Source organism: Dendrobates tinctorius, unplaced genomic scaffold (assembly GCF_039654945.1).
Source record: "Dendrobates tinctorius isolate UK_male_01 unplaced genomic scaffold, ASM3965494v1 ptg000070l, whole genome shotgun sequence".
Classification (NCBI taxonomy): domain Eukaryota; kingdom Metazoa; phylum Chordata; class Amphibia; order Anura; family Dendrobatidae; genus Dendrobates; species Dendrobates tinctorius.
In genome coordinates this window covers 22,417,310-22,438,022 of record NW_027361738.1, presented here as the reverse complement: position 1 = coordinate 22,438,022, position 20,713 = coordinate 22,417,310, and the positions used below count along the sequence as shown (strand labels likewise).

General features: G+C 38.7%; 1 protein-coding gene across 4 annotated transcripts in view; it reads right to left on the bottom strand.

The window, feature by feature from the left end:
• LOC141095454 (ATP-dependent translocase ABCB1-like) overlaps positions 1-20,713 on the bottom strand; it is a 485,663-nt gene that overhangs the window by 211,402 nt on the left and 253,548 nt on the right. For 3 of the 4 annotated variants that reach the window (XM_073581458.1, XM_073581459.1, XM_073581460.1), the window contains 3 exons: positions 9,318-9,495; positions 5,118-5,231; positions 377-487 (listed from right to left, as the gene is read on the bottom strand). In XM_073581458.1, coding sequence (XP_073437559.1) covers positions 377-487; positions 5,118-5,231; positions 9,318-9,495 — 403 coding nt within the window. Of the gene's footprint in view, positions 1-376; positions 488-5,117; positions 5,232-9,317; positions 9,496-9,891; positions 10,115-20,713 lie in introns of those variants that run through there. The other variant, XM_073581461.1, reaches the window with a different exon arrangement.

The following is a 20,713-nucleotide window of genomic DNA, read 5'->3' as shown; positions in this document are numbered from 1 at the left end:
TTATATTTTTTTCTTTTTTAAAAACTTTTTTTAACTTTTCACTGCCTTCAATAGTCTTCATGGGAGACTAGGAGCTGCGATCATCTGATTCAGGGTAGCGCTCATAGCAGTTCAGTGACAAGGACATACTGCAGAGACCAGCCTGCGGTCATGTGACATGGGCGCCGATGGGCTTATGACATGCTTCCGGCGCCAGCATGTTAAATTTTAAACTTGACAGCAGCATTTAGCATGTTGGATCACAATTCTACTCTTGGCTGTTGGGGCACAAGTCAGCTGATGAAGTCAGCTGACATGTGCCGGAAAAGTTGTGAGCTCATCGCCAGAGTACACATCCTTGGGGGTTGTAAAGGGGTTACAAAGGTACAAAACATACCTGTACATCGGGACGAGAAGGGTAAGTAAAATGAATATTTTTAAATTCAATATCTCCTTTCAATTTCCCAGGCTTGTATCCCTCTGAAGATCCACTGTCAATGTGGCGAGGCTGTAGAAAAAAAAGATATGTATCCTTTCTTAGAAGACAAAATTTCTAATAGCGTTTGTAAACATTTGTAATTTTCTAGCTAAACTCCTGAAACACTTGTTCTCTGTATTTATTCCTCTTTATGGATAAAAGTATAGTAAATGTGTTGATGTGCAGCAGATATACACTCACTGGCCACTTTATTAGGTACACCATGCTAGTAAGGGGTTGGACCCCCTTTTGCCTTCAGAACTGCCTCAATTCTTCGTGGCAGAGATTCAACAAGGTGTTGGAAGCATTCCTCAGAGATTTTGGACCATATTGACATGATGGCATCACACAGTTGGCGCAGATTTGTCGGCTGCACATCCCTGATGCGAATCTCCCGTTCCACCACATCCCAAAGATGCTCTATTGGATTGAGATCTGGTGACTGAGGAGGCCATTTGAGTACAGTAAACTCATTGTCATGTTCAAGAAACCAATCTGAGATGATTCGAGCTTTATGACATGGCGCATTATCCTGCTGAAAGTAGCCATCAGATGTTGGGTACATTGTGGTCATAAAGGGATGGACATGGTCAGCAACAATACTCAGGTAGGCTGTGGCGTTGCAACGATGCTCAATTGGTACCAAGGGGCCCAAAGAGTGCCCAGAAAAAATTCCCCACACCATGACACCACCACCACCAGCCTGAACCGTTGATACAAGGCAGGATGGATCCATGCTTTCATGTTGTTTACGCCAAATTCTGACCCTACCATCCGAATGTCGCAGCAGAAATCGAGACTCATCAGACCAGGCAACGTTTTTCCAATCTTCTACTGTCCAATTTCGATGAGCTTGTGCAAATTGTAGCCTCAGTTTCCTGTTCTTAGCTGAGAGGAGTGGTACCCAGTGTGGTCTTCTGCTGCTGTAGCCCATCTGCCTCAAAGTTCGACGCACTGTGCGTTCAGAGATGCTCTTCTGCCTACCTTGGTTGTAACGGGTGGCAATTTGAGTCACTGTTGCCTTTCTATCAGCTCGAACCAGTCTGCCCATTCTCCTCTGACCTCTGGCATCAACATGGCATTTCCGGCCACAGAACTGCCGCTCACTGGATTTTTTTTCTTTTTCGGACCATTCTCTGTAAACCCTAGAGATGGTTGTGCGTGAAAATCCCAGTAGATCAGCAGTTTCTGAAATTCTCAGACCAGCCCTTCTGGCACCAACAATCATGCCACGTTCAAAGGCACTCAAATCACCTTTCTTCCCCATACTGATGCTCGGTTTGAACTGCAGGAGATTGTCTTGACCATGTCTACATGCCTAAATGCACTGAGTTGCCGCCATGTGATTGGCTGATTAGAAATTAAGTCTTAACACACAGTTGGACAGGTGTACCTAATAAAGTGGCCAGTGAGTGTATATTTGGCAATGGACTGCAAACTCTAATCCCTGCCTAAAAACTGTATTCTGCTACTCTCCCTGCTCGTCCAACTGTCCCTCCCTAGAGTAAATGCACAATGTATCTGATACAAATGGCAAAGTACACATTTAGCACATACAAGGGCTGTTAGTATGATGGTTCAGAATCAGCACCAGTATCAGTGCTAGAGGACTCTGATTCATTCAACTGTGCACACACCCCTGGACAAGCAGACAAGTGTTCTCTCCCTCTATTATGTGTGTGGAAGCCCTCATACTATGTAGAGTGTTATGGGGGCCCTCATACTACATGTTAGGGCTGTAGGGGACATCATAATGTATGTGGGGATCCTTGTACATTGTGGGGGGGCTGGATGATCTGTTGGGGCATCATATTGTGTGTGGGAGCACTCATACTGTGTGTGGGGGCTGTGTGGATACTATGTTATATATATATTGGAACCATGGGACCATCATACTGTTTGGGGGCACTTTAGAAGCATCATGCTGTGGGAGAAATTATACTATGTTGGGGTTACTGTGGCTGCATCATATTGTGATGGAAATATATACATTTCATATAGATCTCACTTGCATATATCCTTATATACTGATATACACATGTATACATAGATATGTATATATAATCACAGCTAACATCTCTAATATGTGACCTATAATCAACTGTTCAGAATGGCCTAACTAACTCATGACCCAGAGTAGTGCAAGCCAGATTAGCTCCTTGGTACTTTCCCAGATATCGAGAAGAGGAAGTAACAACAGATGTTCCAAACTGATGTTTCTTGTTTGCTGAGTTTGCAAGACAATGGACAGTAAATTATATATTGCTAAATCACCCTCATGTTGGACACTGCCATATATGTTCATTTACTCAAATAGCCAATAGCATTGAAACACAAGACTTATGTTAATTGACTAACCACTCCTTTCTGTACGAAATGATAAAACCATGTATGTGCAATAAACTTCCAGAGTTTTTCTTGGAATTAGTTGCTGCTACCAGGTGGTTAGCGTCTTTCCTTCCTTGAGCGCTCAATAAGACTCTTGTCAAGGTGGGAGTTTGGGGGATAGATGACTGCAAGCCCCATAGGGACTGACAGGGTATTGTCTTCCCATTGTTATTTACCAGGGAACCATGTCTACATACAGGATCTCTGAAGACTCCCGACTCTGCTCCATTTCGGTGGTGAGATTGTTCCTTGTTTATTTCTCACCTTCATGTTAATATGTGCATTCTGGGTTATGGGATATATATGGTCAATTGTGATTTTTCAATTGCTGTATCCTGGAGACATATTATTACCTATTCTAACGATTATTTGGGTGATAATTTATATCCTCTATAGTGTGCCAAGGTGGGTTTTCCCTTCTTTTTAGAGACCCTTCACTAATTAAATTGGCATTTTATGTGTTGTTTCAATTGGGTGACACACACATATTAGGCTTTTTATTGAACAGATTAAAAGTTATGTTTTAATTCCACCTATTACTGTATATTTATATTATTTTTTGGTGAGATTTTTCTGTGTCATTTTTTGACAAAAATTGTCCTTGCTTTATTGCTCCTTTTGATATTCTATATGCAAAATCTGAAACATTTCCATCCCATGAGGATGTGCTGCGAGCAGGTCTATGCAGAGGATGTCTCCTGAGTAGTTAGCATATACATAACTCTGCTATATGGACCTGTGGTGGACAAGCATGTGTCTATGTAGTTGCAATTCATGATAACCAAGACTGTTGTAAGTGTTCGGTGTTGACTTTGTTTGCAGGGCCTGTCAAACACAACTAAAGCAAGGGGGAAACAAATCATACCCATGGAGAACAAATAAAGGATAATGTAACACACCAGTGGGTAAGCAAGGTTTAACCACCTTACAGATTTCACAGATGTCTATAGGCAGCAGCTTTAACCTGGTCTCTCAGTGCAGTTGGAAAAAAAAATGTCTCTTTCATGCTTCCTATGAAATATTGGTGACTTCTGAAAAACAGATGTTAATCGATGGGAATACTCCCACTGCGCGATATAGATCCCAAGCATTATCTGGTACTATGGTCCCTCATTCAGGTCCGGTTGCTGTGATTGCGGCTCAGCACAGACGTCGGTCCCAGCATCATGCTCAGACTTGTGGTATATGTTTGGTTACTGCCGGCTCTCCAGCCAAGTCTAGGGTAACCAGTGATATTCAGGTGCAGCTTTTCTCTCTGGAGTCTAAGTCCAGAGATCACCTTACTGAGCTTGTCCATGATGTGTTGTCTTCTCTTTGGTGGTCGGACATTAGCTACTCTGGTGAGGTGTATGTGATGTCATGTCTCACTGAGCATGTGTGTTTGGGGTGGAGCCTAGCGTATAAAAGGCTCTCAGCGGTGCACACGGGCACGGTAGTGTAATTTGGTTTTGGTGTGAGTGGTTGGTTACTCTATCACTCCGTCTGCATCTTTGCTTGCGTCCGTCTATGCTCTGAGACTATACATGTGTGGCAGGCAGATTGCATGTTTATGCAGTTTCGAACCCATGGCTCAACACCTGAGTCTCTAGCCTGCTACATGTTTAGTGTACTGGTCAGGTACAGGTTCTGTAGTATCAGGACTGGGGAACTTTCCGCCTGGCTTAGCATCTGTTTCGTTCATGTGTGCGGTTAGCACAGTTCAGATACAGAGCAAGCGCAACCCCTATGCTAAACTTTTTTGTGAAGGCGACATGGGTATCATATATAGTAACAAGAGCTCTTTCTCTTGGCTCAGCATCTGCTTCATTCGTGTGTGCACTTAGCACAGTTTAGTTGCAGAGCCAGCTTAATCCTCGTGCTAACTTCCCTGTGACGTTAACAGGGTGTAGTACTTCGCATACTTGATGCAGTACCTCTCTGTGAAGTAACGGAGCTTGGTACTCAGTGTTCCGATCACACTGTGTGGCGTTAACCCAGTGTGTTTTAGGTGAGCGCTCGCTGTTTTGTTCCGTCATTGTTCACAATAGCAGCAGGTTACATCTCTGTCCGATGGACCCCAGGTTGCGATTGCACTTTATTTCTATATTTTATTTAGTGCTATCCGCAAACCCTAACAACAGATTTATCAAGGGGGAAGACTAGAGGAAATATAAGAACTATAAGTGGGGGAGTTTTTTGTATCATTATTTGGATAACTAATTTGGTATTACCTTCCAAATATCTATATCACCATAATTAATATCTCATACATGCTTTTACAGACATTTATTACCTGGTTTATAATTTTGTATATCTCAAAGGCTGCTCCTCTTGCAATGTTAATACTATTTATGTATGGTAATGACAGTCCCGAAGTGAATGAAGCAATAAAAATTGAAAAGAATATCTTCAAAACAAAATTATATAGTGTTAATGATAAATATCAAGTAAAAATCTATGTAAATAATATTTGTCATAGCTGTCATATACATATGCTAAAATATACAGAACAGTAAGAAAAGATAGATGAAACTATGATGACCAAACACATTAAATAGTTATCAGTTTTGAAACTAAAAGCTATTCATCTTGGGCATAGTGAAATTCAACATGCCCGATTTTATTTTCCCTGATAGAGGCCAAATAAATAAACAACACATACAACTTAAACAGTTAGCCAGTCCTGATGAAGTCATTGGATTTGGCCAGATGTTTGCCTTATTGCATCTGGTCATCTTTAGTTACAGTACATTAAATAAATTCTTCCATCTTTGTATTTGAACAAACTAATGCAACATAAAACTATTTTTCTTTCTCTCATAACTTACTCAAATGCAAAGGTATACAAAGGCTTGCAAAAGTATCCCCCCTTGACTTTTTACCTAATTTTTTACATAACAAACTGTATTTAAATATTTTTGCAATGAAATTTGTGTGTGATGCATCAACCCTAAATAAACGAAGTTGGTAAAGTGAAGTGAGAAAAATCTAGGCAAAAATTAAGGGTTAAAATAACTAAAAATTGGCATGTGGATATGTATTCACCCCTTTTGCTATTAAGCCACTACAAGTTTTTGGTGCAAGCAATTAATTTCATAAATCACATGCTTAGTGAAAGGAAGGCCACCTGTGTGCAATCTAAGTGTCACATGGTCTGTCAATAAATTCACATTTTTTCTGAAAGGCCACAGAGGTCGCAACATCATTAAGAAAGAGGCACCACTAACCAAACAAAACAATGAAGTCCAAGGAGATCTCCAAATAAATACTCAAGAACAAAGTTGATGAAACATACTAGTCAGGGCGGGGTTATAAAAAGATAACTTAATCTCTGATGATCCCCCAGAGCACCATCAAATCCATTATCATCAAGTGGAAAGAACTTGGTTGAACAAACCTGACAAGTGAGGGCTGGCCATAAAAACTTTCAGCCTTGGCAAGGAGGGCATTAATCAGAGAGGCAGCACATAAACCAAAGGAAACACTGAAGAATCTGCAGAGTTCCCAAGCAAAGACTGAAGTATCTGTACATATGACCACAATAAGTTGTACAATCCATATGATATGGCCGTTATGGAAGAGTGGCCATAAGAAAAGTCTTTCTTTACACACAAAAATAATAAGGCTCATTTTGAGCTTGCCAAAACACACGGGAGAATCTCCAAATGTATGGAGGAAGGCCATGTGGTATCATGAGACCAAAATTGAACTTTTTGGCCACCAAGGTCCCAGAATCTGGAGGAAAAGTGAAGAGGCACACAATCAAAGCTGCATAAGGTCTAGTATGAAGTTGGCAAAATCAGTGATGATTTGGGGACCTATGTCATCTCCTGCTATAGGTACAGTGTATTTTATGAAGCCCAAAGTCAGTGCAGCCATCTACCAAGTAATTATAGAGCACTTCATGCTTCTCTCTGCCGACAAGCTTTTTGGAGAAGGAAATTTCATTCTCCAGCAGGACCTGTCCACACTGCCAAAACTACTAATACAATACCTGGTTTAAAAACAACACTATCACTGTGCTTGATTGACCAGCAAACTTGCCTGATCTTAATTCCATAGAGAATCTATGGGGTATTGTAAAGAGGAAAATGAGAGACCCCAGACCCAACAATGCAGACGAGCTGAAGGCTGCTATCAAAGCAACCTGGGCTTCCATAACACCTCAGCAGTCCCACAGGTTGATAACCTCCATGCCACACCACACTAATTCAGTAATTGATGCCAATGGAGCCCCGACCAAATATTGAGTGCATTTACTGGACATACATTTCAGTAGGCCAACATTTTGGATTTTAAAACTTAATTTCCTTCTATGACAGAATCACTGATTGGGTGGATCAGGGAAATGCTGTAGATATAGTATAACTTGACTTCAGCAAAGCAGTTGACAAAGTACCTCACACAATCCTTTTTGAAAAAATAACTAAGTATGGAATGGACAAGGCAACTGTTAGGTGGATTCATAACTGGCTTAGTGATCGGACCCAAAGAGTGGTCATAAATGGCTGCACATCTAGTTGGAAGAATGTCTCAAGTGGGGTACCACAGGGCTCTGTCCTGGGTCCTGTATTGTTCAACATCTTATCAACAATTTAGATGAAGGAATTGAGGGTAAACTGATTAAATTTGCAGATGACACAAGGGAAAGCTAATACTAAAGAAGAAAGTGAGAGGATTCAAAAAGATATAAATAAACTGGTGCGGTGGGCAGCATCTAACAGAATGGTTTTTAACAGGGAAAAATGCAAAGTACTACATCTGGGCAATAAAAATGAAAAAAGCATATACAGAATGGGAGGAATAGGGCTAACCAACAGCACATGTGAAAAAGACTTGGGTATACTAATAGATCACAGACTGAATATGACTCAACAGTGTGATGCAGCAGCAAAAAAGGCAAATGCAATTCTAGGATGTATTAACAGAAGCATACAGTCTAGATCACATGAAGTCATTATTGCCCTCTACTCCTCTTTGGTCAGACCTCATCTGGAATACTGTGTCCAGTTTTGGGTGCCACATTTTAAAAAAGACATCAACAAACTGGAGCAAGTTCAGAAAAGAGCGACCAGAATGGTTACAGGTCTGCAAACCCTGTCTTATGAGGAAAGGTTGCATGATTTGGGAATGTTTAGCTTGCAAAAGAGAAGACTGAGAGGAGACTTAATAGCTGTCTACAAATATCTAAAGGGCTGTCACATTGTAGAAGGATCATCTTTATTCTCATTTGCACAAGGAAAGACTAGAAGCAATGGGATGAAACTGAATGGGAGGAGACACAGATTAGATATTAGAAAAAACTTTTTGACAGTTAGAGTGATCAATGAGTGGAACAGGCTGCCACGAGAGGTGGTGAGTTCTCCTTCAATAGAAGTCTTCAAACAGAGGCTGGACAGACATCTGTCTGGGATGATTTAGCGAATCCTGCTTTGAGGAGGGGGTTGAACCAGATAGCCCAGGAGGTCCCTTCCAACTCTACGATTCTATGATTCTATGTTTTCAAGCTGGTGTTATAAAGTATTCTATTTTACTGAGATAATGATGTTTGAGTTTTCATTGGCTGTAAGCCATAATCATCAACATTAACAGAAATAAACACTTGAAATAGATCACTCTGTAATGACTCTATATAATGTATGAATTTCACTTTTTGTATTTAAGAACTGAAATAAATTAACTTTTTGATGATATTCTAATTTTGTGAGATGCACCTGTATATATCCGAAAAGCAATTGGGAGTGCAAGGCTTCCCATTCAAGAGCACAACCTGAATTATAAATAGTAACATGGAAGTAGTACTCCAAACAGTGCAAATGATTGGAGTTTAAAAAAATGGAACCAACCTTCCAAAATAGTATAAATTACTGGACTTTATTGGACCAGCTGGCAATATAATATAAAAAAAAATAGGAGCAATACCCCAAAATAGTACAAATTACTGAACTTTATTGGCTGATCTTGGAGTGCTGCTTCCATTTTTTTGTATTTTGCCAAATAGACCAATAAAGTTCATTAATTTACACCATATTGAAGTGCTGTTGTTTTTTATTAAATTAGTCACATGGACCAACAAATTTCTGTAATTTGTACTATTTTGGAGTGCTACTTGTATTTTTTTATAATTAGCCACATGGGTCAATACGGTCCAGTAACTTGTACTATTTTGGAGTGCTGCTCCCATTTCTTAATCTATCTATCTATACTATATCGATCTTTGAATTCACAAGTGAAAACTCTTTTTCAATAGGAAGAGGTTGATGGACATGTCTGGCAGTCTGTGAAGAATGCTGTACTAATAAGTTAACAATTAGAACCTGTAATAATTATGAATTAGTAATAAAACAAAATCATGTCCCCAAAGTATTTGTTGAAATAAATTGCTAACCCTTTTAAAGCTCCATCCTAACCATTAAAAATGGTATTTGAATAGAATTGTGATAATAATGGCAATAAAATATTAATTATAATCTACAAGAGCACACATACTTACAGTTAACACATTATGAACTTTGTAATTTTCAGGCTCCTCCACAGTCAGTTTTTCTCCATACCAAAATGACAGAGCAAAGAATCCAGACACGATAAGTTTTGAAAATCCAATTGACATGTTTATACTGGCTTCCTTCTTTATTCCAAAACTTTTTGCAGTAATTAAATTGGCATTGTACCTATAAACAAAGTACACATTTAACTTGAACCACAGTAGATGGCTGAGTTTAAGATTGCTGGAGGTAAATTGAGAACATTAAACAACTTATTTAAAAAAAATGTGTTGTTTGTTTTCCCTTCATTAAAAATATGTAATACTGCTATGCCATTTTTGTAAAAATAGTAATAAATTAACAATTATCTAATAATTATTTAAAGTGTCCATACATTTGTTGGCTAAACACATTGTTACTGGCTGAAGTTCATCAGAATTCCTTGGGACTAGAATTGAGCAAATCACCCAAAATTTGACTGGGCCAAATTCACTCATTTCAGGGAGAAAATTAAATTTGCATTACATTAGCTCAATGTGAATGTAATCAACCAAGAAGTGGTTAAAACAATCTTATACTCACCTGTCTTCAGCTTTCCCCTTATCTGTCCTAAGACCAGTCCTCTGAAGGCTCTACTATCTTCTGTCTTCTACCCCACCTTTTTCGAACTTCCTTCCAGTTGGGTTTTCCATTCATTATGCCCCACATCGCTACCAGGAGCACGATGCACATCATTACTTGTGTTGCACCCCTTGTGATGGCTTAAGGCCTAGTGAATATAAAACCTATCCAGAAGAAAGTTAGAAGTAAGAAAAAGACATAACACGGGAGAAAGAAGATTCGATTGGAGGACAGTTATGGAGAGGAGGGAGGAGAATGAGTAGAACATTTTTATTTCTGTCAAACCTTTCCTTGGCCCCCTGTAATACAGCAAAATGGCAACCAGCAAGAGCGAACCACAAAAAAAAATTACTTTTGATTAATTTGAATTTATTTGTAAATTTTGAGAAAAATTCAGTCTGTCTCAAATCAATTCATTCATCTCTACTTGGTACCTATCAAATAATTTCCCCTTAGAGACATATGCTTAATATTCACGGAAAAACACTGTATGGGGCAGCACGATGGTTCGGTGGGTAGCACTGCAGCCTTGCATTGCTGGGGTCCTGGGTTCAAATCCAAGGAGTTTGTGTGGACTTTCTCCAGTTTCCTCCCACACTTAAAAGACATATTGATAGGGAATTTAGATTGTGAGCTCCATTGCGGACAGCGATGATAATGTCTGTAAAGCGCTGTGAAATATGATAGAGCTATATAAGCAAAGCTTGATAAATAAATATTCTATGGAAAAATTATACTTAATTTGTATTTTCTTTTATTTAACCCCTTTGTGACCGGGCCAATTTTTTAAATTCTGACCAATGTCACTTTATGTGGTCATAACTCTGGAATGCTTCAACAAATCCCAGTGATTTTGAGATTGTTTTTTGTGGCACATTATAATTTATGGTAATAGTAAATTTAGGTTGATATGTTTTGTATTTATTTATAAAAATATCAGAAACTTGACAAATACGTAAAAAAAATTGCAGTTTTCAAACTTTGAATGATTATCCCTTTAACCCAGATAGTCATACCACAGAAAAACATGAATAAATAACATTTCCCACATGTCTGCTTTACCTCAGCACCATTTTTAAAACTGTCATTTATTTTGTTAGCCTTTTAGGAGGTTTAAAAATGTAGCAGCAATTTTTCATTTTTTCAAGGAAATTTACAAAATTTATTTTTTTGAGGGACCTATCCAGGTTTGAAGTGACTTTAGGGGTCCTATATATTGGAAAACCCCAAATGTGATACTATTTTATAAACAGCACCCCCTGACATATTGAAAACTTCTGTCAGGTAGTTTATTAACCCTTCAGGTGATTTTCAGGAATTAATGCAAAGTGGTATAGCCGGAATGAAAAAGTATTTGTTTACCACCTAAATGTCGCTAACTTCTGAACTGACCGCTATAGCCGGGAGACTCTAAGGCCGCTATTTGGCCATGAACTGCTATGGCAAACATCAGGATCACAGAATCATGATCTCGGTGTGTCAATTAGATTAAAATGCAAGCCCCCACAATCTTTTAACCATTTATTTGATGTAGTCACTTTTGACAGCAGCAACTAAGGGGTTAAACAGATATGGACGGTGCCAACACAAATCATTTGTGAAACAGCAAGTTGTCAGATATAGTGGACAGCCAACAGCTGCTGGATTGTCACCTTTATGGGGATATATTCTCTTATATCTCAGGTCAGTATATATACATATTGGCGGTCTTGAAGGGGAGAAAAGGTTACAGAAATTTGTGAATTTAAAAAAAGACCCATAATAACTTGTCAATACACCTTTATGAAGACTTGTTTTTTGCATAGTGAGCAGACATTTAGATTGGTAAAGGCAATGCAAAGTTAGTAGTAGATCCAGCGCTTCCATAAAATATAAAACTTTTATTTGTATCCAGTTAAAATCGTGTGATAAAAAATGTCAGAGAAAAAAGTAACTGTATTTTTCATTCATTGTTCTACATAGTATAATATCTTACCACTGCAGTATTCAGAGAAACTTATGGTTTCCTCAGAATCTTAGTATCAAGATGTTAGCCATGGGGACCTTAACCTCTTAACACCTGGAGCTTTTTTCAGTTTGGTGTTTTCGTTTTTCACTCCCCTTCTTCCCAGAGCCACAACTTTTTTATTTTTCCATCAATATGGCCATGTAAGGGCTTCTTTTTTGCGGGTCGAGTTGTACTTTTGAACAACACCATTGGTTTTACCATGTGGTGTACTAGAAAATGGGAAAAAAATTCCAAGTGCAGTGAAATTGCAAAAAAGTGCAATCCCACACTTTTTGTTTGGCTTTTTTGCTAGGTTCAGTAAATGCTAAAACTGACCAGCCAATATTATTATATGGGTCAGACACCAAACATGTCTAGGTTCTTTTTTATCTAAGTGGTCAAAGTTTTTATTGTGCTTCAGCACTTTATGTCTAGAAAGTAGAGTTGAGCGATACCGTCCGATACTTCAAAGTATCGTATCGGATGGTATCGGCCGATCTTTAAAAAAAGTATCGGTATCGCCGATTCCGATACCGGAAGTCCCATTCAAGTCTATGGGACTTCCGGTATCGGAATAAGAAAAACCCTTTCCTGCCCTTGTACAGCCTCTCTGGGGTCTGTACGGGCCTTTCGGGGGGCTGTGCCGGCCTGCCAGGGGGTCTGTGCAGGCTCCGGTGGTCTGTGCAGGCTCTGGGGGGCTGTGCCGGCCTGCCGGGGGGCTGTGCCGGCCTGCCGGGGGGCTGTGCCGGCCTGCCGGGGGGCTGTGCAGGCTCCGGGGGGCTGTGCCGGCCTGCCGGGGGGCTGTGCCGGCCTGCCGGGGGGCTGTGCAGGCTCTGGGGGTCTGTGCAGGCATCGTCCGATGGGACTACAAGTCCCATCGGGCGATGCCTGCTACCATGACAGTGATTGACACATTAGCCAATGATGGGACAGTAGTAGTCCCATCATCCTGCTAATGTGTTAAATTTAAAAAAAAAAAAAAAAAAAAAAATTACATGCTACATACATACAACATGCATACTACATACATGCTACATTCATACTACATACTACATACATGCTACATTCATACTACATAAATACTACATGCAACATACATACTACATATATACTACATGCATGCTACATACATACCACATATATACTACATACATACTACATGCATGCTACATGCATGCTACATGCTACATACATAACACATATATACTACATGCATGCTACATACATACTACATGCTACATACTACATGCATGCTACATACATACTACATGCTACATACTACATATATACTACATGCATGCTACATACATACTACATGCTACATACATACTACATATATACTACATGCATGCTACATACATACTACATGCATGCTACATACATACTACATGCTACATACTACATATATACTACATGCATGCTACATACATACTACATGCTACATACATACTACATATATACTACATGCATGCTACATACATACTACATGCTACATACATACTACATATATACTACATGCATGCTACATACTACATGCTACATACATACTACATATATACTACATACTACATATATACTACATACATACTACATACATACTACATACATACTACATGCATGCTACATACATACTACATGCATGCTACATACATACCACATACATACTACATGCTACATACATACCACATATATACTACATACATACAATACATTCATACAATACATACATAGACATACAGTACATATAACATAGAGTAACATACTTACCAATACTTGTCACATTGTTCCCCGAAGCCATTGTCTTTTCCGGGATAAATATTAACATAACAAACCACAAAAATACTCACCCACGATCCGAAGCAGTCCACGAGTGTGTCCCACGACGATCTTGGGTAGAGAACTGCAGCATCAGATGATGCTGCCGTTCTCTACGGGCTGCAGGAATCCAATGATGGAAGGTAGGTATCCTTCCGCACTGTATTCCTCCGCCACTTAAAAAAAAAAAAGTCCCTAGTCTCACTTTATGCCATTGCTGTGTGGGAAATTCCCACACAGCAATGGCATAAAGTGAGACTAGGGACTTTTTTTTTTTAAGTGGCGGAGGAATACAGTGCGGAAGGATACCTACCTTCCGTCATTGGATTCCTGCAGCCCGTAGAGAACGGCAGCATCATCTGATGCTGCAGTTCTCTACCCAAGATCGTCGTGGGACACACTCGTGGACTGCTTCGGATCGTGGGTGAGTATTTTTGTGGTTTGTTATGTTAATATTTATCCCGGAAAAGACAATGGCTTCGGGGAACAATGTGACAAGTATTGGTAAGTATGTTACTCTATGTTATATGTACTGTATGTCTATGTATGTATTGTATGAATGTATTGTATGTATGTAGTATATATGTGGTATGTATGTAGCATGTAGTATGTATGTGGTATGTATGTAGCATGCATGTAGTATGTATGTAGCATGCATGTAGTATGTATGTAGCATGCATGTAGTATGTATGTAGTATGTATGTAGTATGTATGTAGCATGTATGTAGCATGCAGTATGTATGTAGCATGTATGTAGTATGTATGTAGTATATATGTAGTATGTATGTAGCATGTAGTATGTATGTAGCATGCATGTAGTATATATGTAGTATGTATGTAGCATGCATGTAGTATGTATGTAGTATATATGTAGTATGTATGTAGCATGCATGTAGTATGTATGTAGTATGTATGTAGCATGCAGTATGTATGTAGCATGTATGTAGTATGTATGTAGTATATATGTAGTATGTATGTAGCATGCATGTAGTATGTATGTAGCATGCATGTAGTATGTATGTAGTATGTATGTAGTATGTATGTAGCATGTATGTAGCATGCAGTATGTATGTAGCATGTATGTAGTATGTATGTAGTATATATGTAGTATGTATGTAGCATGTAGTATGTATGTAGCATGCATGTAGTATATATGTAGTATGTATGTAGCATGCATGTAGTATGTATGTAGTATATATGTAGTATGTATGTAGCATGCATGTAGTATGTATGTAGTATGTATGTAGCATGCAGTATGTATGTAGCATGTATGTAGTATGTATGTAGTATATATGTAGTATGTATGTAGCATGCATGTAGTATGTATGTAGCATGCATGTAGTATGTATGTAGTATTTTTTTTTTTTTTTTTTTTAACATTTAACACATTAGCCGGATGATGGGACTACTACTGTCCCATCATTGGCTAATGTGTCAATCACTGTCATGGTAGCAGGCATCGCCCGATGGGACTTGTAGTCCCATCGGACGATGCTTGCACAGACCCCCGGACATCAGCACAGCCCCCCGGCAGGCCGGCACAGCCCCCCGGCAGGCCGGTACAGACCCCCACAGGGTGCACAGACCACCGGCAGGCCGGCACAGCCCCCCGGCAGGCCGGTACAGACCCCGGGCAGTCCACACAGCCCCCCGGCAGGCCGGCACAGCCCCCCGGCAGGCCGGCAGAGACCCCCGGAAGGCCCGAAATGACGGCGCATCATGATGCGCACACACCGCGCATCATGATGACGTCAGGCCGTCAATCAACTGAACTTCCGATTCCGATGCCGAATTCCGATATTGAAAAAATATCGGAAGTCGGTATCGGAATTCCGATACAGCAAGTATCGGCCGATACCCGATACTTGCGGTATCGGAATGCTCAACACTACTAGAAAGACTTTGTTTTAAAAAAACCATTTTTTACATCATGCCTGTGGCCATTCATGCGTGCTCTCAGGGTCTGGGTGGTACGACCCACATATTGCAGACCACAGACACAGGTTAACATGTAAATCACGTGATCAGAATTGCATGTTAAGTTTTGTGAGATCCTATGTTTTTCTCCTGTACTATTAGACTTAATTTCTTTAGCTCCATGATTTATAATTCTGCAGCAGCAGCATTTTTTTTTTAAGCATTTAGAGACTCCCCCTTCCCTTTATAAACCAATAGATCAGCACTGATTTTTTCATTTTTTTCCTTTAACTTACTTGGAGCTAGCATGCTTTTTCCCATTTTACTCTTTGTGAAGGTGATTTGTGGTTCTTTTGGTAAAATTGTTTTTTGTTGTTTTTTTTACTCTTTTTATTGAAGGATTCCACAACATAGTATAATCAAACATAAAACATTACAGTATAAAGTCAGAATCATTCATAGTGACATAACTATGATATATTTCAATAATAAGAAACAAACAGAACAAATACAACACAGTATTCTACACAATACATTATACCATTCATTGCATTTTCTAGCTTACAGGATCTATTTTAGGAGCTGTGAGCTCATACCAGGTCATGTTATAAAAGACACTTATTCTAAAATTCACACAAATCAAAACTTGCATGGTCTAGAAGTAATATACATCAGGGATTATATCTCAACCTCGAAGAGACCATAGCAATAGGAGCCAAGTGTGTCAAAGGGGAATCATACCACCTTTCCCAAATCTTATGGAACTTCTGGGGACATTTTCTGTTTTTATACAATATGTTCTCGTAAGGGATTATGTCAGTCACTAATTTCTTCCATTGATTGATCGAAGGGGATTTCCCTCCCATCCACCTCAACACCACTGCCTTCCTAGCCATAAATAGAGCCTCTCAAAGAAATATTCTATCATAATGAACCCACGTCTCTTTATCTACAACACCCAGGAGACATAATTCAGGAGTGCATTCAATCGATATTCCCAATATTCGTTCCAATGTATACATGACATCACTCCAATACCCCTGTATACTGCCACAGCTCCAGATAAGGTGCCAAAAGTCCGCCCCTGATTCCCCACATCTATGGCATTCTTCCGTTGCCCTTCTATCGAATTTACGAAGTCAGCTTGGGGTCAAATAGGACTGGTGAAGAATATACAACTGGATTAACTTGTTGTTTGCAGCTGGTGACACCATCGTATGTGCCTCTAGGGCATCATTCCACTGTTCATCAGTGATAGAAGGTATCAAGTGGCTCCACTTACTTTCTACAACGAGTTGAGTGGATGCGATTTTAGAATTCAATAAAAAGGTGTAGAGAGAGGAAGTCACCCCTGTAGGCCCCTGAGTTGATAATATTCCTATCAATGGGTATTTAGACATTCTCATTCTAGGAAACGGGAATTGATACACTATGGCGTGCCTCAGCTCCAGGTATCTGTAAAATTCTCTATATGTAACTCCAAATCTTACATGAATTTGTTCAAACGATAATAAAATTATGTTTTCAAAAATCTGACTAAGTGTTATTATTCCATTCTGTGGAATGGGATTATCCCATATATGAACATCCCCAATCTGATCAGTGAACTTTATAATACATTTACTTTCTTTCCAAATTTGTATCGCTAATTTATGCGCAAATAATCCCTGGGGTGGTCTATATGAACCTTCCAATATTGCCCATGGTGTATGTCCATCCAGAAAGTGTATGAGATGTACCTCTGCATTACCGGGCCTAACTCCAATTAACCAGTGTTTTAAATGACGCCATTGACCAGCTAAATAGTATAAATACAGGTCAGGGAGAGCATAGCCACCCTGATTTTTGGGCCTCTGCAGGGATCCAATACTCATTCTAGATCTAGACGATCCCCATACAAATGTTGCCATCATGCTATGTATTTTTTTTAAGAAACCCTTAGAGACCCTTTTTGATATGTGTTCCAGCATATATAAACATTTGGGAAGGATTATCATTTTTATCAATCTGGTAAAATTGTTTTTGATATAGGGTCCTTTCTCAATAAGTACCATTATATCCTTAGGGTGTTACAGATATACAGATTACTCTGGTTGTATGCTGTGATAAAATTGTGCCTCCAAAGGTTTTCATCCTTCTTACTTTATTCTACCTTCTTATTTTGTTTATTGAGGAAATCTGATTGTGTTGAATTAAACATTTTTTGAAAGGCTATTTCCACAATGTGATTTTTTGGAAGATGATAATATATTGCTTTACTGGGAGCAGAGTTGATCAAAAATGTTTTTCTATTTTTGTTTAGAACTGTTTCTTTGTAAGGTTTGTTTATTAATTGTGAATATTCTAACTCAAATTGGGGTGATGGATCTGTAATGAAAGATGGATGAACTGGGGGAGGAGGAGGGGAGGGGAAGAGGGAATGTTGTAGCCTGTAGGTAATGAAAGATGGATGAACTGGTGGAGGGGCAAGGAAACAACAACCTTCCCTCTTCTCCTCCCCCTCCCAAGTTCATCCATCTTTCATTACCTGATACAGATCCATCACCCCAATTTGAGCTAGAATATTCACAATTGATAAACAAACCATACAAAGAAAAAGTACTAAACAAAAAAGACATTTATTTTTTACCAATTCTGCTACTACTAGAGCAATATGTTATCATCTTCCAAAAATTCATAATAATTTAAAGCCCCCATGATGCCCCATTATATCAGGCATAGGATCTCTAACTAGCTCCCTATCGCACTATATAGATCTCTAACTACAGGAGTTCGTTAGCCAACTTCCCTCATAATTGAGAGATTTGGCACAACTGATTAGAGAGACAAGAGAAATTATATGAGGGGAGAATTATTTATTTATAACACTGGATGTTGTAGCGCTTTTTTCTAATATTGGACACCAATTGGGACTAGAATGTGTAGAATTTTACCTGAACACAGATCCTACCTTAAAAATGGAACAAAATCTTTTTTTGCTGGCAGGTCTGCGTTTTATATTGGAACATAACCTTTTTATATTTGAAGATAAACTATACCTGCAGTAGCTTGGGACACAATGGGGACTCAGGTCGCCCCAAGTTTCGCAAATTTGCTTATGGGGCGATTCGAGACCCTATCGTCAATCATGGCAGATAAATATAAAACATTCATTAAATACCATCGCAGATATATTGTTGATCTGATCATCATATGGAGTAGTACGGAACAGGAGGCTATAAAGTTTGTAAGAGGACTCAATAACAATGAGTGGGGCCTTACATCCACGGCTCATATTGTGAGTGATAAAATCATATATCTAGATTTGGAATTATTTCAAAACAGATGACGGAAATGGGTATCTAGATTTCAACAGTACTCATTTCTAGAGTTGAGCGAATTTGCTTGGGTTCCTGCTTATTCGGCAAGCTATAGCACTTACCGAATAAGCTGCAGAGGGAAGCTGAATACCTGGATTGCGCCTGCTGATCAACTGTTTGGCTTCGCAGCTGCATGTGTCGCGGCTGTGTGATAGTCATGACACATGCATGTAGAGCCCATTTGTTGAGTTGAGCAAGTCAGATTACCTCAAACAAAATAAGAAGGATAAAAAACTTTGGACACACAATTTTATCATTGCATACAACCAGAGTAATCAGTATATTCGTAACACCCTAAAGAAATATTCTTATTTATTGAGAAAGGACCCTATATTAAAAACAATTTTATCAAAAGAACCACAAATCACCTTCAGAAGGGGTACAACGGTAAAAAAACATGATAGCTCCAAGCAAGTTGAAGAAACAAAATTCAGTGCTTATCCATCGCTTTATAAAGGGGAAGGGGAGTCTCTAAAATGCATTTTTTAAAAATGCTGCTACTGCAGAATTATAAATCATGGAGCTAAAGAAATTAAGTCTAATAGTATGAGAGAAAAACATAGGATCTCCAAAACGCAACATGCAATTCAGATTACGTGATTTACGTGTTAACCTGTATCTGTGGTCTACAATATGTGGGTCGTACCACCCAGACCCTGAGATCACTCATGAATGGCCACAGGCATAATGTAAAAAATGTTTTTAAAAGAAAGTCTTTCTAGACATAAAGTGCTGAAACACAATAAAAACTTTGATTTGGTCAAAGTCACATGACTGCAACAAATCAATATAGAATCACTAAATAGAAAAAAGACCTTGAATGCCAAAGAATAAATTTTGGATATTAAGGGTATGTTCACACTGGGCATTTTTGCTCTTTTTTTATGCTAATATTCAGCTGCTTTTTAAAGCACCAGCAAAGCCTATAAGATTTCAGAAATCTCATGCACACACATTGTTTTTTGTGTCATCAGGTCAATTACAAACAAAAATAACATATAAAAAATACATAATAAATAAAATGATAAAACAATAATCTTTTCAACATAGGACTAATATGTACATATTACACATATATATGTCTTTCTCCCATTTTTGTTCTCTTCTCTATCGAGAGAAAGGAGGAAAAAAATATATTATTTTTTTATTTCTTCATTAATTTGATTTTTTTTGTGTTAAACTCTTTTTTTCCAAAAGTTTTTTTCCCTCAAGTTTTTTTTTCTTCCTCCCTCTATCTTTTGAAGGGTAGAAGGTCATTTATTGGGATACATTTTCAGTCTTCATATGGAAATTCAATTAGATTGACATGTTTCTTATAAATAGGTTCATTATTATCAATATTGTTTTGTTTTTTTGTTTGTTTTTTATATGCATTTTACATATCATGATTTTTATATTTTATATATTTATTTAAAAGAACAATGTAGGATGATTCACCACTCCTCTTCCTCTTTTGTGTCCCCTTCCTCTCTAACACTGGGAAAGGGCTATATGAGAAAGATCAAATTCATTTTTTCCCTAATCTGAAGAAGGCTGCAAACAGCCGAAATACGTTGAGTATATAGTTTAAGTATATAGTTTTTATCATTTTGAATAAAAATTTTTTTACCTACCAGCAACCCGAAATTTCTGCACCTTGATTTCTTTTGGTGGCAAAGACAGCACCATTCCTTGGTCCTCCTGCCTTGCATCTACTTTGTAGGAT